Genomic DNA, 22,674 nt, shown 5'->3' on the forward strand with positions numbered 1-22,674 from the left:
CCACCTGGCACAACACCTGGCAAAGGGTGGAATCTTGGCATTGGAAAGATGAATGAAACAATAAATGAGCAAATTGATGCATGAGTCGGGTCAATAGGCAGCTACACATATGGAGTAGAGTCCTGCCTCCCCCAGCATCTGCTCTAAGTGGGCGACAAACCAGGACCTTAGTCCCCTGACTGTGACTTACCCTTCCTAACTTCCTGTTGCCCATGTGATCTAGGACTTGATTATGCTGCTTCAGTGACCGAGTCGTCCATGAGCTCGTTCCTATGGGCACAAAGTGGGGCTGATGTCATGAAGGTTAAAGGTTAAAGCTTAAAAAGAAAAACAAACCATAAGTTCTGTCTATATCCAAACGACTGAGTCAGTTCCCTGAGTCAATTACTCAAAAGATACTGGTCAGCGCCAGGACCCACCCGGCCCAAGGGACCCCGCCCCTGGGGAGGAGGTGATGCAGGACAGGGAGGAGGTGATGCAGGACAGGGAGGAGCAGCGGCTTCGCAAGAGCCCCTCCTTTCTCTTCCCCCTTACTGCCTCTTCAGGTGGGTTAGGAGGAGAAGGTGGGTGTCCCCAGGAACCCTGTCCCCAGGGGCAAAGCCATCAGCAGGAGTTCTAGGGGGGTCTCTGGGTATGGGGGCCTCTGGAATGAAGACAGTTCCACCCACTCTAAGCCTCGGTGTCTCTGGACACTCGATGGGCCAACTGCAAAGCCAGATTTCAAAAGGGTCTTGGAGCCCCTCCCCCCCTTAGCCACAGGCCCTTTCCTGGACCTTCCTTCTCTAACCAACCCTAACTCCTGGGGGGCTGAGCTGCAGGTGCAGCCGGCACTTGCCATTCCTGGAATTTGGCCTCAGAAACTACTGCCAACCCGAGCGTCTGAGTCAACGTGTGCCACTGTCCTCGTGGCCACCTCCCGCCATCCCTACACTCACACACCCAGGTGACTTGGCAAAGCCTCACTTTGACCTCAGTTTCTCATTTTGTAAACAGAGGCCACCTGCTAAGGAGGCCTCTTCATTAACTGTCCAGAGAGGGCAACACAGCAGCACTGAGCAGTGGACACCATGACTTCCATTTTGTAGTCAGGAAAGTTGAGGGCACAGGGTAAGGGACCTGCACACAAGGGACAGTGGCAGAGCTAGGACTTGGACCCAGTCTGTCCGCCCAAAGCTCATTTCCTTCTGCTTCCCCCCGGCTCCCGGGAGACGTCCTGAGCTCTCCCCCCGAATCCTGGCATGAGGCGCAGGATGTTCGTATGTTCTTAATGTATCTGTGATGGAGAGCGTCCTCAGAAGCATCTAATGAGCAGCTGGGAGGCCAAACTGCTGCGGGAGAGCTGAAATTAGAAGCAGCATCAATAAATGCTCAGACGAATTTGTGCTGTCAGTGACAAGAGTCATGAAAGGAACTCTGGGATGTCGAGGAGATTTCCAACCCCAGAGTGGGAGAGAAGCAGAGCTCATTCGCTGAGTTCCCAGGGCCCGTGGAGGACTTCTAGACCACCAGCCTTTACACACAGAGGAACCGAGGCCTACGGAGGAGACAGGACCCCTCCATGGAATCAAACAGAGGGATCATCCCCAGGATCCTAATCTGGGACGTCTAGGTCAATGCCCCTGATTGCACAGCTCATTTTTTCAGATGTCCTTTGGGTCAGACTCCAAAGTATCTGATTCTCTAAGAGGCAGGGGGGAGGGAGGAGCCAAACCCTTATTCTTTGCTCCTTCTGTCCAGACTGGTTGGGGACCCCTCAGGGATCTCCCCGTGCTGAGTTGGTTGCCTGAAGACAGTGCTCTGCACTCCCCCCAGACTTCAGGTAAACACCCGCTGCCTTTTTTTTTGGGGGGGGGTGCGGGAATTTAACTCAGGGGCCCTTGACCACTGAGCCCCATCCCCAGCCCTATTTTGTATTTTGTTTAGAGACAGGGTCTCAGTGAGTTGCTTAGGGCTTCACCATTGCTGAGGCTGGCTTTGAACTTGTGAACCTCCCGTCTCAGCCTCCTGAGCCCCTAGGATTAACGGTGTGCACCACTGCGCCTGGCCACCTACTGCCTTTTGAGGTTCTTGCTTCTGCATAAAAGCTTCCGGCATCCCTGGGTGTTGAGAGAAGGGACGGGAGCAGGTCACAGATCTGAGTAACTATCACTTCAGGGTGTGCTTTTCCTACAGCTCCCTGTGTTTCAGGTTGTGCTAACGCCCTGGCCAGCGCCCCCACCCCAGCACACTCAGTCCATCAGCAAACATGAGGAGAGTCTGCTCTGTGCCCACCCATGCCAGACACTGCCACACCAAGGAGAGCAAGTTAGAAGCCTTGTCCCCACTGCAACAGGGGGACGTGGAGGACACAGTGGACAGCACGTGGGATATTCATGCTGCTTTCCATTTGGTGAATGTTTACCAGACCACACATTATATTTCTCCAACATTATTCTGAAGGCTGAATTTGTCTCACTTTGGGTGAACACACCATTATCCATTCAACCACAACCCTGCTGCTGAACACGGAGGCTGAGCCCACCACACTGTGAGAAACGGATCCGGTTGTTCTCAAGTTCGTCAACCATCCAATAACTGTAGATGGTCACCACTACAGGACAGCCAGTGGGCTGCACTTGCACCCCAGGCAGCCAACTTGGTCCAGAGCTGGCTCCTATCTCCACGGTCCCTTCCTGGCATTTTGTAACCTGTTCCTCTGGTGGCAGCCTCCCCGCTGCACCTCGCTCCTAAAGTTATCAAACACTGTTTCCATCCTGGTCCATCCAGGCGCACGGAAACCTCTCAAGTCTTTCCAAGCAGGGGACTTTACTAAGGAGTTGGTTACCAGCTGATGGGAAAACTGGAGACCCAGGCAGGACCGAGAAGAAGTCAGAAGCTGCTCTATCCTGCCAGCCACAGGGTGAGATGCTGGGGGCAGCTCTGCCCGACAGGATGGGCTCCCCAGGGAGAGCTGGTGCCCCAGAGGAGACAAAGCCAAGAAATACCCTGACTTCTCCGTCTTCCAACCTGCGTGGCTCAGTCTATCAGAAAGCAGCTGACAAAGGAGCCTGGGAAATGTAGTTTTCTCCCATAACAGGAAATGATTGGCACAGGCCCTACCTTAAGTCCCCCAAAGCGCAGCTTAGATTTGACTGCTTGTTCAAACAAAGTTTAGCAAAGGTTCAGAGCTGATAGCAAACACAGGAAAGAAAACTGAAACAGAGATCCCTGGATATTACCATCCTTCAGACCCAAAAGCCAAGCCCCTGGGCTGGGGTGCAGCTCACGGGTAGAGCCTTACCTGGGCCTGGCTTAGATCCCCAGCACCTCACACAAAAATAAAACAAAGCCAAGCCCTCCCCGGACCCCTCCTGCTATAGCCCTGACTTGTGCAACTGGGGCCCAGCAAACCCCCCAGGGGCAGGTCCTTCTCTTGTCCCTTCATCCTTCTCTGGGGCCCAGCAAGAAGGGGAAACCCTTTCCCAGGCACCTTCCTCACTAGCAAGTTCTCGTTCTTCTCTGTAGATACTGTTCTTTATGGCAGAAGGACAGCTTGGGAGCAGTCTCTATCTTCACTGCCCCAAACCAGAGGCTCATTCCTGCATTTCCCCCTCTCTCCAGCACAGCAGAAAGAACCCCTGGGGTTTGAGATCCGTTTTTCTCTAACTTTTTGCAGAGACCAGCCTCAAAGGCTCAAGGTAAGTGCCTGAGCTTCTCGCCCAGCATCCTTGCCAGGGAGAAAGCCATTCCCAAGCCCCCTGTCCAGCCTGGGGGTCAGGATAGGGGCCCAAGGACAGGCATTAGACACCCATATCTTCACGTGCCAGAATGAAGCCAAGAAGCCAGGCTTCTCCTTTGCTGCAAGAAACATTCTGGATTTTTTCCTTCTGTTTTGCCCCGTTATTTTCCTCAGGGTAAATCCCCTAGGAATAGAATTGCTTGGGGCAAGAGATACCCACATGGTGTGAGATTTGATTCGGCGCCAGTTGTTCTCTGATAAGACTGTACATTGTGGGTCATTTTTGCCCTTTCTGCCTCTTAGCTCCCTAATCCACTACTGCGGAGTCTTGGGATGAATCAGCCACCCAGACCAGATAAACAAGCCGGCCCGCCTGGTAGCTGCTCTCTGCAACTAGGAAGGGAACTCCCTTGGAACCCACCCAGGATCTGGAATTCCAGAGCACAGGGCCAGGCACCTTTGTACCCCTGCCCCCACTGGCCCAGGTCCTCCCCTGCCTCCTGACCCCTCCCCTCCCCTCCTTCCCCGCCCTGTGCCGGGTGGAGCCAGCTGCCCGGGCACCCAGGCTTCACAGCCTGCCCTCTGTGCAGGGCCTGGAGTGGGGGCCCAAAGGGGTCCCAAGCAGGGCTGATGAGGACGCTCCTGACCATCCTGGTGGTGGGATCCCTGGCCGGTGAGTGCCCCTGCTCTGGGTGAGGGCTGGCCCACCCCGGGGCCAGTGCGCGGGCTGTCTCCCTGCACCCATCCTGCAGTCCCATCCAGGCTGCTTTCAGTTTCTCCCCTGCTTGGGCTTGACTGGGTGCCGGCTTTTCCTGGAGACGCGGATGGCCAGCTCAGGTGGCTGGGGAGGATGAGAGGGTGCCCCAGCGCCCAGGTTCTCCCAGGGACTCAACTGACCTGCAGGTCCGGGGGCATGTGGCCAGCTGTCTCACCCTGGGTGCTGGATCCCCTCATCCCAGCAGGTAGGGGACTGGCCTGGGGAGCAGACCTCTTGCCCTCCCTCGGGGTTCCGGCAGAGTTGGCTTCTCTCCCTCTGCTGGCCCAAGAGGAGAGGAGGGTGGCCTCTCTCCATGTCCCTGTGGGGCCTCTTCTGGCCCCTCTGGCCAGACCTGAAAGAGCATGTCCTCCCAGAGTGGCCAGGTGAGCTGCACTGCAGTGGAGTCCAAGGTCCCAATGGGATTCGTCATCGTGGAGAACTGTACCTGAGACCTCAGGTCGTCCGCTCTCCTGAGCTGAATGTCGGGGACCTCTGTCAAGAAGTGAGAGCACAGTCCTGAGGGACATGTGACCTCGGCAGGCCCTCCTGGCTTCAGTGCAGGATGAGACCCGTGAAGGGACAGTCCCTGGCCAGCGCTGACTGACTGGATCCTTTACTGCCTCCAGTCTGTGCTGCCCTGGCCTCGGCGGGGCATTCCCCACACTCTGAGTCTCTGATGGACGAGGGAGACTTCCTGCAGCCTCAGAGGCTCCAAAACATGTCCCTCAGGCCCCCTCCCATCTGGCTGGAAGTCCTAGAGCTCCTGGCCCTTTAAGATGGGGACCCACAGGAAACAGCCCTGAGTGGATGGTGAAGGGTCAGTAGCATCCTCTGCAGACCTGGCCCCTCGCCCTGGTGCGCCTAGCTGGTTCCTGAGCATGTGGGATGGTTGTTTGTGTAGCTCCTTGGCTTCCCCACCGGTTGACATATTGTTTTTCCACACAAATGTGAAGACCTGCCTTTTGTAAAGTCGGCCAGACAGTCGCTCCACACAGCATATGTCTCCTGCGTTCAGAATGTCCATTTCCAACCAGGAAGTGCAGAAATGACACCGGCGGGGAGGGCATGATGGATTTGGGGATGAAAAGGAGCGAGAGGTTGGGAGGAGAGGGAAGGCCTCATTAGTCCCTGATACCCCTTAGAGAGGGGGCCGGCCAAGCCCCCCACCACTTCAGGAAGCCAGTTCAGTTTCCTCTGGGCACAGTGACACCCACCTGTAATCCCAGTGACTCAGGAGGCTAAGTCAGGAGGATCACAAGTTTTCAAGGCCAGCCTCAGCGCTCAAGGCTCTAAGTGACTTAGCGAGATCCCGTCTCAAAATAAAATAAATAAATATAAGTAAAAAGGCCTGGAGATGGAGTTCAGAGGTAAAGCACCCTGGGTCCAATTCCCAGCACACACACATCAAAAAGTGGTGGCCATCCCCACTCCACCCAGGACCCTTTTCCAGCTTCAACCACCTGCCCCCCTACCACAGGGAGCCTGCACAGGACACTGTCCCCAACCAGCAAGCTTTCCAGTGCAGCTTCTAACCCACCACTGGGGGAGGCCAAGCCACCCCAGACTGACTGTGGCTTCCTCTCCAATCTCAGCCTCTCTCTCCTGCCCTTGACCACACCGGTGGCCACTGGACTCCCTTCCATGACTTTAGACCGAGCTCTGAATCCAAGACCCCTCCCTCCAGACCCCGTTTCTGCCCAGACTGGGATCCAAGCCCAGGACACGAGCCACATCTGGGGCTCAGCGGCGTAGCCATCACCTTGGGTGGGGCAATAAGACCCCCTGTGCTACCCCTAAAGACCCAATCTGGGGACTCTGGGAAGCTCCCAGACAAAGATGTCCACAGCTGCTGGGCCAGGGAGACCCAGATTCAGAGAGGGTGGCGGCCTTCCACGTAGGCAGGGGATGTGCCCAGGGTGGGCCTGCCCTCATCCGCTTCCCGTCTCCCCACGGACCTCCCAACCCTGGACTCCTCTTGCAGAAATACCGTTTATAACTTGGGAATAAATAACTATCCACCCTTTCATGCCCTGGGCCTGCTGGTGGCCATGGTCGTGTCCAGAGGAAGGGAGGGGCATGGCCATCAAAGAGGCCTTGGCACAGCTGGGTCTGCACCTGGGTATTTCCCACCCCGCCAGACAGGTCCTTCTGAGCATGCTCAGAGCCGGCATCCAACCCTTCCCCTCCCCAGGCTGCGGGGGTTCTGCAGTCAAGGGCTCTTCATTTCCGGTGAAGATGCCGAGGCAGCAGCCCCTCCCCAGCCTCCTTCTAGGGGCCCAGGCCTTGGCTCTTCTTTCCAGGTCCTAAGCAGCAGTTGACGGGCTGGGAGACCAGAATTCACAGACGGCCCCTCCCCCCTGGGTGCAGGGAACGCCTTTGGGGGAGCTTTCTGGGGCATTTTAGCTGGAGCTCTCCATGATAAGTGAAGACACCCACCTCAGGTGGCATGAAAAAGTGAGCAGTCGGCCCAGTGGAGCCCACCTGTAATCCCAGCCACTCGGGAGGCTGAGGCAGGAGGATCGTGAGTTCACAGCCAGCGCTTAGCAACCTGTCTCTAATAAACTACAAAAAGGGGCTGGGAATGTGGCTCAGTGGTTAAGCACCCCTGAGTTCAATTCCCGGTAGCCCCCCCCCCCAAAAAAAAATGAGTGAACAAGAGACAGCAAGAAGTGGGACTGGGGTAAGAAACAGGACCCCTCGGGTGCTGCTGGGGGTAGGAAGGGGCAGCCACTTTGGCAAACAGTTTGCTGATTCTTCAAAAAGTTAAATATAAGGGTTAGGGCTGTAGCTCAGTGATAGAGCACTGGCCTGGCCTGAGCCCCTGGGTTCCATACCAAGCATAGAGTGACCCAGCAATCCCACCCTAAATATCCACCCCTGGCAACCGCAAACATATCCACTTAAATTTATTTGCACAAATGTTCACAGCAGCATTATTCAAAATAGCCCAAAACTGGAAATAATTCAATGGACTGATGAATGGATACACAAAACGTGGTCTGTCCTTACCATGGACTATGACACAGCCATTAAGAGGAAATAAGAGCTGCTTTGTGCTACAATATGGAACGAACTTGAAAACATTATGCTGAGTGGAAGAGCCAGATGCAAAAAGAGGGCAAGACTGTAAATGAAAAGTCCAAAATAGGCAAATCCTTTGGGACAGAAAATAAGTTTGTGTTTGTCGGGGACTGGGGGATAGAGGGACGGGGACTGGCCACTATGGGGGTGACGGAAGTGTTCTGGAATCAGGTAGTAGTGATGGTTGCACAGCATGTGAGTCTTCCCAGCAGTCACTGGGTGAACCCGATGCCATGTGAATTATAGCCCAGTGGGAAGGAAGAGGGTGGCTGAGCGTAGAGGCGGTGGGGTAACCGGCTGCTGTGCTGCAGGGCTGGGGCCCCCCTGCTTACCCTGCTCCCACCTCCCGCAGCTCGCATTGCTGAGGATGCCTCTGATCTTCTTCAACACGTGAAATTCCAGTCCAACAACTTTGAAAACATCCTGACGTGGGACGGCGGGACAGACAGCACCCCCGGCACCGTCTACAGCGTGGAGTATAAGAAGTAGGCTTCCTGCCCACACCCACCTCCTGTGACTCTGCAGCCAGCCCTCCCAGAATGTCCCCCACTCTACACGTCCCTGGGCCCCCACTGGGCTGCTGCCCCCAGCCCTGCTGGACGACTTCTGCCTCCTTCTGCAGAGGGAAGGCTCAATCAGGACTGATACCTCCAGGGCCATCTCCCACCTGTGCGACCTCGGTCCCCTGGGGAACCCCACCAAGCCTCAGTTCCCCATCTGTAGAGAGAGGACAGTGAGAGTCCCTTCCTCGCAGGTTGTCAGGTAGATTAGGTAAGACGAAGTCAACCTGTGCCTGGCGTAATGAGGTCCTGGAGATTGTTCTTTGACTTTTGGCAAGACAAGGTCAACAGGAAGTCTGTTCCCACCCCACTCCAGCCTGTGCCCCCCGTTTAGCTCTTCTCTCCACCCAGGCAGGGGAGGAGGGTTGGCATGGGCTCCAGGTCCACAAACCCGGGGTCCTTTTCTGGTCCTGCCACTTCTTCCTGTGGCCCGTCACCTCCCCTCTGAACCTCAGATCCCTTGTCTGTCAAATGGGGATAACAGGCTTCGCCCACCGGGTCTGGGGTAGTGAGATCAGAACGTGGACTAGACTAGCTGGGTTCAAGTCCAGGCCGTCACGGGCACGGCCGGGTGCATTTTCCTCGTTTGAACCTCGGCTTCCTTGTGTACACAGCCCAGGGGGGTCACCATGAGAACCAAGAGCATCCACATCAAGGGCCCGAGACACAGAACACGCTGTGTAAATAGGAGATACCGCTATGATTATTAAAACGCCACAGGCCTGGCACCTAGGCCTCATTAACGGTGTGCCCGGCCCCTCCCTCCTGCCCAGGTACGGGGAGATCGCGTGGCTGCCAAAGGCAGGCTGCCAGAGGATCACACGGAAATCCTGCAACCTGACCATGGAGACGGGCAACCACACTGAGTTCTACTATGCCAGGGTCACGGCCATCAGCCCTGGAGGCCGGTCGGCCACCAAGATGACCGACCGGTTCAGCTCTCTGCCACACAGTGAGTGGGAACCCCTGCTCAGGCCAGAGGCAGCGAAGCACATGGGAGGCTCCTTCCCCCTGAGTGGGCAGAGGGCCAGGAGGGGTCTGCTCCAGGGCCAGTCAGGGAAGGCGCCCCCCCACCAAAGCACATCCCCCAGAGGGCCTGTTCCTTTCCCCCCACACCCCCCCACAGCCCCCTAGTTCACACCACCCTCCTCTGCAGCCAGGGAAGCTGACTTTCCTGCCCACCCCCATCCCCAGGGCTCCTCCCAGACCCTTGTCAACACACAAATCCCACCTTCCCCTCCCCTGCTGAAAACTCTCCAGCATCTTCTCATGATTCTTAAAATAAGACCCAGCCCTTTGCTGTGACCTACGAGGCACGGTCTATCCCCGCTGCTCTGTCTACTGACCCAGTCTGGCCTCTGGAAATCCCAACCCCAGGGCCTTTGCTGCCCCCCACCCCAGGCTCCTCTCCTGGCTCCTCACTCATTGGTGGCTCTTCCCAGTCCTTACTGGGGCGCATTCAGTTCAGCCCTAAGTGAGCATCCCCACTCCTAGCCCTGACTACTTGACCTCAGCGGGTGGCCACCTGTTACCCTCCCTCCCAACCCAATCTGTCCTCAGTGCCTGCAGGACCCCTATCCACAGATCAAACCAAATGCAGGTGAAAAATACTTGGAACAAAACTTCATCTGTACTTGAACGTGTACTCGCTTTTTTCTTGACATTGATCCCCAAACGATAAATGTATTGCTAGAAGGGAATGGATGTGGTGTCCCAGCGTCGATCCCCGTGGACACTGTGGAACCCCTGTCCACTGCACTTTGTCCTCATAGCTCATATCACAGTGGGCAGCTAACATGTTTGCTTACATGTACAGCATCAGCCTGGCTCATTAACATGTGAGTTCCAAAAATGGCCTCAGTGGGCTATGGGATCCCCTGTGTTCCCAGACCTTAGCAAGAGCTCAGCAGGGAGAAGAGGCTCCACCCAGAAGGATCCAGTAAATGAATGCGCAGCAGCTGCCCGACTCCCACACGATCACCAGCTTGCCTTACAGCCACACGTGACTTTTTAAGAAAACAAAAATTAAAATTAAGTCAGTTACTGATTTTCTCCCTGGCTTGTTTACTTACAGAAATATAGAAATATGCAAAATATAGAAAAGTCTGTGTTAATGTACTGAAAATCTGGAAAACACAGAAATATTCAAAGAAAAAGAAAAATCACCCACCCCCACCCCCGATCATTCCAACAAGCAATCACTAGCACCTGGGTCTATTTTTTTTTTTTTTTTTTGAATCTAGCATTGTTTTCTTGTTTTTGAGCTTCTTCTCCCTCTGTATGATGGCATCATAAACTTTTGCCCACATTATTAAATGTGTTTCCTCAATGTGATATTTCATAGCTGCAAAAGGGCCCATTCTTGGGAGGCACTCTAATTTATTTATCTAATTCCCTTTATGAGGATATTCTGCTCGGTTTTTCAATTTTACAAACAAGCGTCCACATGAGCATCCTTCTTCTGCCTCGGACACTAATGCCAATTCAAATGTTCTGAATTTCAGAGGTCAATGGACCCTTGAGGGATTTCTATGAGCTAGATTCAGGGTGAGTAGGGTGCATGAATCCCAGAAATCTTGCATGAATGCAAGATTTTTGTCGAGGTACATTTTGGGGGAGAGAAGATTCATATTCTCCAAGGGTCTGTATTCATTTAGTTACTTGGAAAATTCCATCTTGAGAGAGACTGAAGTCTTGGGCCTGGCCTTGGCACTAATGGGTGACCTCAGCGCCCCCCTGGTGTTATTTAGGACACGTGGCTAATCCCCATGTGGACATACCCAGAGCTGTCACTGCCTACAGAGCTGGGGTCCTGTGTCCCAGGACTCAAGGTGGGGGTGAGGAGCTGGGACACCTGGGAGCAGGGTCCAGGCTTGACCAACCCAGGGATGGTGACCCTCACCCTTGGTTCCTCCCGTCCACCTGGACATCCCTTTGTCAGCCCTACACCTGGACGCCAGGCGAGTGCAGGATTGCTTTTCACCCAGGTTTAGCTGATGCATTTGGAAACGTCCTGGGCTCTGCGTGGGGTGGGTGGGAGAAGCAGTCATTTCCCACCATCCATATTGACATAGTGACACTAATGCCAATTCTGACTTTTTCTTCCTTTTTCTCCCCAGCTACCATCAAACCACCTGACGTGACCTGTGTCCCCAAAGTGAGATCCGTTCAGATGATTATCCATCCCACCCCCACGCCCATCCGTGCAGGAGATGGCCACCAGCAAACCCTGGAGGAGATGTTCCAAGACCTGTTCTACCGTGTGGAGCTCCACGTCAACCACTCCTACAAAATGGTAAATATAGGTTGCACCCTGGTCCTTCCTCACCTGGGAAATGCCTTCCTTCTCGATTAGATCTGTGCTGCTCCAAACAGAAAGAGAATATGTTATATAAATAGAATTCCCCAAACATGTTCCTTGTGGGGTGAAGGGGGGCCTTGAGTCCTAAGCACAACCTCCCTCTTATAGACTCACATACACAGTAGCATGTTGAAGGCTCTGACAAGTCCTGCAGAGTCAGAGACTCCCGTTTCTATTTGTTTAATACACCTTTTCTCAAATTTATTTGATCGTAAAACTTGTTTTTGTGCCGGATGTGGTGGCACGTGCCTGCAATCCCAGTGGCTGAGGAGGCTGAGGCAGGAGGCTCATGAGTTCAAAGACAGCCTCAGCAACATCGAGGCGCTAAGCAACTCAGTGAGACCCTAAGCAACTCAGTGAGACCCTGTCTCTAAATAAAATATAAAATAGGGCTCGGTATGTGACTCAATGGTCGAGTGCCCCTGAGTTCAATTCCTGGTGTCCCCCCCCCAAAAAAAAAACCTTGATTTGCATAATATAGATTTTGTTTGATGTCTAATACTTTGTAACGTCCTGGAGAACAGCCAATTAACATCCTCAGGTGTTAACTTTCAAAAATGTTGGAGTCAGTCTCTACTGCTGTATTTCCTTAAACTGGTTCTGCACTCCATATAATTTCAGGAGCTATATTCAGGGAGTGTCCTAAGATCAGTAATAATGAAATGTGTCAGGCAAGTGCATAAACTGCCAAATGGTATATGCAAATTATTTCCCTTTTTTTTTTTGGGGGGGGGGGGAAGATGTGGTATTTTCCCCCAGCATGTGCCATGAACCCACCATCCAGCTGAATGAATGTTCATTTCCTACTCTAATTCTCACAGTCAAGAGGCTTATACTCTAGCGAGTCGGGAAGAAGGTGAAATAATTCCAACAGCGACAGGCAGAGGAAAATAAGGATTTTGCAAGGTGGATCTAAAAGACCTTCCAGAAAAAACTTGCGTTCGTGAGTGCGGGTTTCTGGGGTATCCCGGGTCATATACACCTATTAGGTCATTGACTCCCGTACAGCTCTGTGAGGCCCAAGCCACTGTCTCCATTTTCCAGATGAGAAAACAGAGGCCCCGAGAGGTTAAGTCGCTTGCTCCAGATTGTTCGGCGAGTGAGAGCGTAGCCAGGATTGAGATCCAGTTCAGTGCTGAGTCCACCTTTCTCCCCCACGGGCCGACGCTGCCCCACCATGATCAGAAAGAGAAGTAAAAAGAGGGCATTTGGAAAAGCAGAAAACTGCCCACTCTGGAGTAGTTTCTCAAAAGACCGTCCCAGACGGGTGGCATCAGAGTCACCTGTGGCCCTTTAGCGTGCAGGTCCCTGGGCCCCCTCTGTCCACTGCATCAAATGCTTGCAGTTGCGCCCTGGGTCTGAACTGCAGAGAATACGGCTGCTTCTCCCTCACCTTGCAGTTGGAGAGCCCTGAGGTGGGGGCACGGGGAAGGCTGCGGGGACCTGGCAGGAGAGAGGGAGGTGGCGGGTGGAGGGATCTTTGTTCATGTCCATCGTCAAGGAGAGCAGCGAGAGCTTACTGAGCGGGCAGAGTCTTTATCACAGCTATTTTGGGTAAATATTTGATGTTTGACTAAATATTTTATCATTATTGATTTCTAATTTAATTCATTTCATGGTCACAGAACATACCCGGCCTGATTTGGGCCCTTTTAGATTTACTGAGTTGGGTTTTATGGCGCAGCATATGGCCTGCCTATGCGAATGTTCCGGGTGGACACTGGAAAGGAACCTGTGCCGGCAGCTGTTCGGTGGCGTGCTCTATAAATGCCGATTAGGAGAAGGCGGCTGACAGTGTTATTCAGGGCCTCTGTCTTTCCCGGTTTTTGGGGGGATCTATGTTTTTTTCTTTTAGTTGTGCCGTGTTCAGCTCTCAACTGTTCAACTGGGATGGTGGTGGGTTTGTCTATTTTCCCTTGTTATAGCTTCCGGATAAATTGGCCATTTTATGATTTGATGTGTCTCTTTCATCTCTAGTAATACTCTGAACTCTAATTTACCTGATTTTATCATATTTGTTTGTGAACCAGACATTGAACCAAGAGATGCTTAACCCCTGAGCCACATCCCCAGTTCCTTTTTATTTCAAGATGGGGGTCTCACTAAGTTGCTTAGGGCCTCTCTAAATTGCTCAGGCTGGCTCTGAACTTTTGAAGGATCCTCCTGCCTCAGCCTCCCGAGTCCCTGGGATTACCAGGCGTGTGCCACCACGGCTGGCTTCAGTGACCTATCTTCAAGTTCTCGATTTCTTTTGGCATTTCCACTCTGTTGCTAAGATCATTTCAAGCATTTTTTTTTCCATTCAAATATTGTATGGTTCAGTTCTAAGGTGTCCCATGTTTACAGTTAATATATTCCATTAGGATTCCTTTATTCACTCATTCATTACAAACATATTTTCTTTCACTTCCTTGAGCAAAGCTTTAAAATCCTGTCCAACAATTTGGTCACCTTGGGGTCAGACGAGATGAAGAGTCTTTTCTCCTGAATATGGGTCCCAGTTTTCTCTTTCTTTATATGTCTAACAATTTTGTAACCAGCCCTCAACATTATGAATGATATTTGAAACGAGACTGGATTCTGTTACATCCTACAGAGGCTGTTGCTTTGGTTTTTGTCATGTTTTCATGGACAGTTAACTTGGCTGAATTCCAGGCTTTAGAATCTCAGATCTTTTTTTTTTTTTCTTTCTTTTTTTTCTTTATTTTAACTTTATCTGTGCCATTTGGAGGCTGTCCGTTCCTGCCCAATCTGGGGCCAGCCGTGGCTTTGGGCAGAGTTCAGACACAGAACCTGGGCCTCCCTCTCCATGGATCAGTCCTGCCTCCTCAAATTCTATCCTCTGACTATTCAAACCAGCAAGATGACAGACAGGGGCGCTATCCAGGTGATAGTCACCCCGTGAGGTATAGACTGGGATCTTTCTTCAGGATAAAGACGTTAAAAAAAAATTCACCCCATGCCACCCTTCTTCCTCTCTCCAATATCTGCCTGCTTTGTTTACTCTCCGGTGCTCTTATGGAGTTTTTTTGTTTTTTCTTTTTAGTCACAATTTTAGTTGTTTGGGGGAGGGTTGGACCAATAGAAGGTATAAACCATCAGAACCAGAGTGAGAACATAGATAATGTGTTCAGAGACGGATAACTCTGCCTAGGATGGGGAAGAAAGGTAATTCTGATTCCCCTGAGATTAGGTAGAGGGAGAGATTAGGGAGGAGGAGGGAGAGTGGAAAAGAAGTGAACATGTCCATTTTTAAAATTTTTTTTATTTGTTCTAATTAGTTACACACAACGGCAGAATGCATTTCGACTCGTTGTACACAATTGGAGCACAACCTTTCATTTCTCTGGTTGTACGGGATGTAGCGTCGCACCTCCGTGCAATCACACCTGTACATAGAGTAATAATGTCCATTTCATTCCACCATCTTTTCTACCCCCGTACTCCCTCCTTTCCCTCCCTCCTCTCTTCTCAATCCAAAGTCCCTCCATTCTTCCCTGGCTCCCACCCCCACTATGGATCAGCATCCACTTATCAGAGAAAACATTTGACCTGCAGTTTTTTGGGGCTTGGCTTACTTTTCTTAGCATGATATTCTCCAGCTTCATCCATTTACCTGTAAATGCCATAACTGCATTCTTCTTTAAGGCTGAGTACTACTCCATTGTGTATCTATTGAAGAGCATCTAGGTTGGTTCCACCATTTAGCTGTTGTGAATTGAGCTGGTATAACACGGATGTGGCTGCGTCACTGTAGTATGCTGATTCTAAGTCCTTTGGGTATAGACTGAGAATTTAAGTTAAATCCATTTGAAAAAATAAGTCCTAGTGGTAGAGCAGCAAGGGCTGTATTCGAAGCATAAAGTGAACCCCTGATACAAAAGCATTCGGAAAAAAAGGAGCACTGTCATTACATTAATCTTTTAGAGAGATCATGGCAGCACTGAGATGGATATGGGAAATGGACAGGGGCAAAACCAGAGAGAAGCAACTAGTACGGAAGCCACAGCAATTGTCCAGGCTGGAGGCTGGAGGCTGGAGGCTGGAGGCTGGAGGCTGGAGGCCCAATCCAGACAAAAGCCAAGAGGAAGGCAGGGGAGGCTGGGTATTCAAAGGCGTTCTGATGCTTGATAAAGAAGGGAGAGGAGAGCTGGAAGACAGTGGGGGAGGGGAGCAGGGAGGAGGGGGATGTGGTCTCTTAGCAGCAGCTGGTATTAATAGGCTGCGGCAAGTGCCAGACCCGGATCGAAGCACAAGGTATGCAGAGCTTGGCGACTGGTTGGATTTGAGAAGAAAGAAGGGGGAGAGAGGAATGAAGAACTGCAGGCGGGTCCAGGGGTGTCTGGTCTGGGTGGCCGTCGGGAGGGCGCGGGCTGGGCTCCAGGGGGAGGTGGCTGCAGGCGTGGTCACTGTGGGTCTCTGTTGGTCGCAGCACCTGGAAGGGCAGCAGAGAGAATACGAGTTCTCTGGCCTGACCCCGGACACGGAGTTCCTTGGGACCACCATGATTTTGATTCCAACCTGGTCCAAGGAGAGCGCCCCCTACGTGTGCCGCGTGAAGACGCTGCCGGGTGAGTAGGAGCTGGAGGGGGGGGATCCTGAATTCTCCTCCGAACCCACTCCTCCCTCCCTGCCTCCAGGGTCGGATTCCCAGCGCTCTGAGAACCCCGGGGGGTTCTTAGTGTACTGCCAAGGCCCGTCTCTGCTCCTTCATGGCTGAGTCCACGGGTGGATTTTCATAGCGAACGTTTACTCCCTCCCTCCAGCCTGTGTCTGGATCTCCTCTCTCCACCAGTTTGTGAGAACCTGGCAAGAAAGTCTCCCCTTGATACCAACCCAGGTGACACTGGGGGGAAGTCTGCAGGGGGGAGAGAAGAGAAGATAAAAGGATCCTCTAGTGTCTCCCCAAACCAAAGAATAAGGATGACGATGGTGAAGGCTGGCTGGCATTTCTTCAGCCTTAACCAGGGACCAGGCACTAGTAAGTGCAGCCCTCCTGGCTGTCTGAGGCAGGTCCCGTAATCATTCTCATTTTACAGAAGAGGAAACTGAGGTTCAGAGTGGTTCGGTAACTTGCCCAGCTGGTGGAGAGGGATGGTGAAGCCGGTGGAAACGTTGCTTTGAGCTGCAAGGTTAGATCATGAAAGGGATGGACTGGGAAAAACCGCCCCCACCTGACCATCACCTTCAGATTCGCGTTAGTAGGTGATTTCTGTTCCAACGGTGCCAACCTTCAGGCAGAGTTCAGTTTGAGAGCTGGACAAAGTGCATGGCCCTAGGAGGCAGCTCTGTTTGGAAGCTCAATTCGTCCGTTTCCCTAGATCCCACGGAGCCTGGTTCCTCCACCTGAATCCTTTGCAGAGGAGCGATCCTGGGGGCTCAGCCAGCTCTGGCCAGCAAGGGGCATGGCCTTCTTGGGCAAGGGTCCCAGAGAGACCAGAATAGACCTTGGCAAGAAGAATCTAAAAAACGGAAACCGACTTTATGGGCACCGATCTGGGAGGGCACGTGTGACTGAGACGCTCTCCCCGACCGTACTAGACACACCACGTCCACCCCGGCCCACCCCTGCCCTGCCCTGGGTTTTGAAAACAGGCAAACTCACCTTTCTGTTGGCCTGTCCTTACATGATCTCTCATGACATGACATCAATTTTTCTCTGACACTGTGGTGGGTTGGGGACATAGCTCAGTGACATCTATTCAGTACTGCTCTATTACCCTGGGTTGTGTCAAATGCTTTGCATATAGGATCGAATCTTTAAAATAATCCTGCAAGTTGGGCAGGACCATTCCCAGTGTATAGAGGAGGATCTCTGGCTCAGAGAGGTTCAGTGGCTGGTTCATGACCACACAGCTGCTTGGTGAACCTAGATAGATTCATCAGAAGCCTGGGCTCTAACCACCACCTTGAACTTGGTTTATAACTAGTCCCCTCGACTGCAAACCTATTCCTCTGACTTCCCTTTCAAAGTCATACACCTTGCTTTTGACCCCGTATCCTAGAGTCTACTTTACCCCAGAGCCCAGAATCGCCACTGTATTTCTTCTCGGGATGTCTGTGGGGGTCACAGAGCCTGATCCCAGCATCTTGGTGCTGGAAAGTGGTCTCAGGTTTAGCTCACCGCAGATCTTAACTTTACAGGTGAGGAAACCGAGGCATGATTGTGTAACGGATGTGAGGGTGAGCTGTAGATATGTACGAGTCACTCTTGGCTTCCCCACTGAGAAGCTGTGTGATCTGGGGCAAGTCACTTAATCTCTCTGAGACTCAGCGTTGTTATCTGGAGGAAGAGGGTACCTGTATCCCTCTGTGTTGCTATACAATTTTCTGGCAGAACATAGGGAGAGTTCCCAGTGTAATGCATGGCCTACGGGAGAGTTCAAGTGCCGCTGGCAACTGCGATTAGTAAAGGTAGACCAGAGAGGGTGGTGTAGCAGAGAGGCAGCTCAGCATATCAAGGGCTGAGCCAGACTCTAATACCCCTCATTCCTCACTCCCGGGCTGGTGCTGACTCCATCCTGCCTCCCCCTAGGTAAAATGGCACGTGGAAAATGTATCAGGCCAGGGAATGTTCCAAGGCTCTCTACTGTCCCGGGACGCTAAGCAGGGGTTTCCAATGACATTAGGTATGTCACTTAGGGACATCCAGGTCCTGTCCCCTGGAGCAGCAATGGGGGTATCATGTGACAGGCGACAGGGCATCATTGCAGTGGGAAGCTGACCCAAGCCACACAGGCTGGGAGGGGCGAGGAGTGGGCTGGAAGTGGAGGTTCGGAGGTTCCCAGGGGTCACTGTGACTGCTGGGCTCAGGGTGCCTGGTCATGAACTGCCCAGGCTGAGGCCACAGGGGTCAGGAGTAAAGGGAGGGTGAGTTGGAGGGTCAAGACCCTGCGGAGTGCAGATTTGGTTTGGAGAACCCCCCAACCTCCTCTTCTTCCCTCGGTCCTTCCCAAGTCCCAGTAGGACTGCTGACCGGCGGTGTCACACCAAGAGCTGATGAGCCTGTCCCAAAGATGCCAGGCCACAGAGAGACCACCAGAGCCCCTAGCTGTCCCTCTCCTCCCCTTTTACAAGGGGCGATGCTCTCCCAGGGTCCCTTCCTGAGCAGACTCTTCCCGGCCTCCGCCCCTTGCTTTGGTAGGGAGGCCGAGAGGACAGGCCCTCCCGTTGACCCTTCTCACCTCCCTCCGCTTCTGTTTCCTGCCAGGGAGGCAGGACGGCCCCTGGACCCAGGCAGGAGGGGCCCCGCACCCTGCCCTCTCAATGGCCCTGCTCTGGTGCGCACCCCCAACCGTGCCCCCGCCCACCAGACAGCCCACGGGACTGGTCCTCTGCATCCTGTGGTCTCCCTTCCAGATGCCACCTGAGCTCCTGGGACCCTGGACTTCCTGCCCACGTGGCCCGGGCCTGCATGCTGTCCCGCAGACCCCTCCCTTGGGTCCTTTCCTTGTGAGGGCAGACACTTGCTCGTGTGCAGGCCCTTGGCCTAAGGGTGACTACTTGTGGGGACACGGATGAGCTGGCCACCCACATACATGTGCCCGAGGCCACTGGCAGTTGTGCCTAGCTGGCCAGGCTGGGGGCTTGCGGGGGGAGGACTTTCACCTGCGCATTAGTCAGCATCCGCCAGAGGCCAAGAATCCTGAATTCAAACCTGGTTCCCTTCAAAAGCAACTGAATCGAAGTGGGAGACCGAACACGTTTTATTTCGTGATTTGTCTTCAGCTCACTGGGAGTGTGGCCTGTGGCCTTCCGCCTGGCATCTGGCCCCAGCCCTGTGGATAGGGAAGGTGGCAGAGGCTTCCCGCCTGGCCCGGGGCTGCAGAGCCCTTGCTGGGGCCGGGCCTGGTAGGATCCCAGCCTCACTCCCCCGCCACCCTCTCTCCCCAGACCGGACGTGGGCCTACTCCTTCTCGGGGGCCATCCTCTTCTCCATGGGCTTCTTGGTGGCCATGCTCTGCTACCTGAGCTACAGATACGTCACCAAGCTGCCGGTGCCTCCCAACTCCCTGGTGAGTCATCCACCCGGGGCCAGAGAGCAAGGGGAGGGTCCCAGATCTCCAGAGGGCATGGGCACCCCTGGTTCTCCCCGAGGCGTCCCCGGGGGGCTCCCCGCCCTGCCGACTGGTGGTAAGGATGGGGCAGCAGGTGACCAGGAAGGTGACACAGCCTAGAGAAGCCCTTGGGCTTGAGAGCCTCCAGGCCTGGGTAGGTGACGTCGGGACTGAGCAGCGGCCAGCCTGAGAGGGCTGTGGAGCTCCGGCTTCTCGAAATGGGCAGCCAAGTGCTGTCCCAGGGGGTCACAGGCTGGTAATGACCCCATCTTTACTTTTTTTTTTTTTTTAAAGAAATCAGAATTTATAATATGATTATAAATTTATTTATTATATGATTATAATATGAAATCTCCTCATTTTCAAATATTGGCAACTAGTTTTTAAAAATGTACAGCCGTCTGTGAGTCAGACCACGAGTCCCACCTGCAGCCCCCACCTGGCAGCAGGGCCGCCCCTCAGCCCCATCAGCGAGGCCACTGCAGAGCCCCCGCAGAGCCCTCTGGGGCTCTTGGAGGGACCGGGGCACCCTGAGGGCATTTTGCCAGATGGACCGTGTCCGTAAGACTCTCCTGGCCTCCTGTTTCCCATCCCGCCCACCTCGACCCTGCAGTCACAAGCTGCCAGGGACCTTGGGCAGCTGGCATACCACATCCGGGTCCCCAGCTTCCTGGATTATCTCCCCCTGAGAAGCCAGAGCCCAAGTCTGTCTCCAGGAGTAACCTGGACTTTAGACGTGGCCCTCAACACAGGCTGAGCCCCCGTCCCTCCTTGGAGGCTCTGGGCCCCAGAACTCCGCGGGGTCCCTGGGAAGTGGGGGTGGGAGGGAGGTATTCGCAACTGGAAGGGCCCCCACGACTCCCCCGGGCCCCCACTGCCCAGGTCAGCATCAGGGGCTGAGGCCCCGCCCTAAGACGTGGGCTGCTGTTGTCCCTGCACAGAACGTCCAGCGCGTCCTGACCTTCCAGCCGCTGCGGTTCATCCAGGAGCACGTGCTGGTCCCCGTCTTTGAGCTCAGCGGGCCCAGCGGTCTGTCCCAGCCCGTCCAGTACTCCCAGGTCGTGGTCCCGGGGCCCAGGGAGCCCCCAGGAGCCGCACAGCTGCACGGCCTCCCTGAGATCTCCTACTTAGGGCAGCCAGACATCTCCGTCCTCCAGCCCCCCAACGTGTCACCTCGCCAGACTGTCTCCCCTCCGTCCTGCACCCCGAAGGCCACCCCTGAGGTCGGGCCCCCAGCCTACACACCTCAGGTGGCCTCTGAAGCTAAAGCCCCGAGCTACGCTCCGCAGGCCACCACCAAGGTCCAGCCGCTCCCCTACACCCCCCAGGCCACCCTGGACAGCTTGGCTGCTTCCTACGGGGTGTGCGTGGACAGCTCTGGAAAAGACTCGCCCTCGGGAACACTCTCGGGTCCCAAGCACCTCAGGCCTAAGGGGCAGCTCCAGAAAGAGGAGCCAGCCGGGAGCTGCCTTCCAGGTGACTTGTCTCTGCAGGGGGTGGCCTCCATGGCCCTGGAGGAGTTCTGTGTGGACGGAGCACCCGACCTGGACGGGGAGCCAGGGACACCGCAGTACCTGGGGGGCCAGCTCTCCCTCCTCTCCTCCGTCCAGATCGAAGGCCACCCCGGGTCCCTCTCTTTGCACACTCCTGCCCTCTCCTGCTCCCCCTCAGACCAGGAGCCAAGTCCCTGGGGCCTGCTGGAGTCCCTTGTGTGTCCCAAGGATGAGGGTCTGGTGTCCAAGGCTGAGGCCAAGAGCCCAGCCCCTGGGGCCTCAGAGCTCGAGCCGCCCCCGGAGCTGGGCTCGCTGTTCAAGGAGCTGGCCCTGACCGTGCAGTGGGAGTCCTGAGGGGGCCAGCAGCCTGCGACTTCTCCCCCCGACCCCGTCACCTCCTGGGCTGTCAGCCCTCGCCCTGCCCCGCCCCACACACTGACCAGCCCAGGTGGATGGATGCCCTGGAAAGAACCAGAGGAGGAGGTCAAGGGCCCCCAGGGAGCTGACGAGCGTAGGGAGGACTCCAGCCAGAGCATCTGAGGGTGCAGAGAGGCGTCTGTTCCCCTGTGATGCCCGAGGAGGGACAAGGACAAGCGACCATCGGCTGGGCGGAACCAGAAACCTTATACTTCTGCCCAGACCAGAGGCAGAGGCAGTCTAGCACAGCGGCAAGACTACAGGGAAGGGTGCGGCCTGGGGCTCACTCCCCCCTGGGGCTCCCTCGTGGAACCGCACCTTTCCAGCCTATTTCCTCTGCTGGAGGTTTTACCCCAGGGAACCCCCAGGTCCAACGGGGAGGAGCCACAGAAACCCTTCTTGTTGGCAGGAGTTTCAGGCTCCAACCTGAGAAGAGGGTTTGAAAGGAACTTGGGACCCTCAGGGCCCTGAAGAGGACACAAAGCAAATGGCACTCACTTCACAGCTCTGGGACTTGGACTCAGCCCATTTGGGCTCAAAGTCCAGCCTCGCCAAGCAGCAGCAGCAGTGCAACTGCAGCCAATCCACAGCTCAGAACCTCAGTGTGCTCATCTGTAAAAGGGGGAGAGCACCACCTACCTCGCGGGGTTGTGGCGAGGAGGACATTAGTGTCCGTAGTAGTGCCTGGCGTGGAGGCTGTGGCCAATCAGTGGTAGCCACTTCCTGTTGAGATTTTGTTAAATGTCTGGTGGCCCCAGGAGTTGCCTTCCTCAGTTCAAGTTGGCTGCAGATCACCTGGAATTGGATCAAGGGTTCAGAGGATCCAGATTGCCTCAGAGTTGCTTCAGGACAGGCCAGAGGGCTGGACTTTCCAGAATGGACCATGGAGGGACTGCAGGGCCTTCTGGAAACAGCCCAGAGACAAAAGATGCAGCGCTTCTCCCTGAGGTCAGAGGGCCTCCTTGTGCCTGGCTCTCAACAGCGCCCCCCGGAGGCCATGCAGCAGGCACTGGCCCCTGGCCTCGTCCCGGATCCCAGGAACGGAAGGCTCTGTGCTCAGGGAACTGCCACCGCCTCTCGTCCTTCTCACCTGAGTCGCCCCTTCCAATGAGGAATCCGAGGTCCAGAGAGGGGAAGGACCCCCGCCCAAGGACCCCCACTCAAGTTCCCACTAAGGGGGCCAGGACAGGGTCAGTGTCAAAACGAGGGCTTTTTGCCTCATCAAGAGAA

The 22,674-nt window shown here is 54.4% G+C and overlaps 1 protein-coding gene across 1 annotated transcript; it reads left to right on the top strand.

Annotated features, from left to right (window-relative positions):
• Positions 1–4,348: 4,348 nt before the first annotated feature.
• On the top strand, positions 4,349–21,381 carry Il22ra1 (interleukin 22 receptor subunit alpha 1). Its single transcript, XM_076861036.1, has 7 exons — positions 4,349–4,391; positions 7,909–8,041; positions 8,890–9,068; positions 11,236–11,411; positions 15,910–16,048; positions 19,371–19,492; positions 20,476–21,381. The coding sequence occupies exons 1-7, from the start codon at positions 4,349–4,351 to the stop codon at positions 21,379–21,381; spliced, it is 1,698 nt and encodes a 565-aa protein (XP_076717151.1).
• The last annotated feature ends 1,293 nt before the right edge of the window (positions 21,382–22,674 follow it).

The sequence above is a fragment of the Callospermophilus lateralis genome, chromosome 7 (genome assembly GCF_048772815.1).
Source record: "Callospermophilus lateralis isolate mCalLat2 chromosome 7, mCalLat2.hap1, whole genome shotgun sequence".
In the NCBI taxonomy this organism is placed as follows: Eukaryota; Metazoa; Chordata; class Mammalia; order Rodentia; family Sciuridae; genus Callospermophilus; species Callospermophilus lateralis.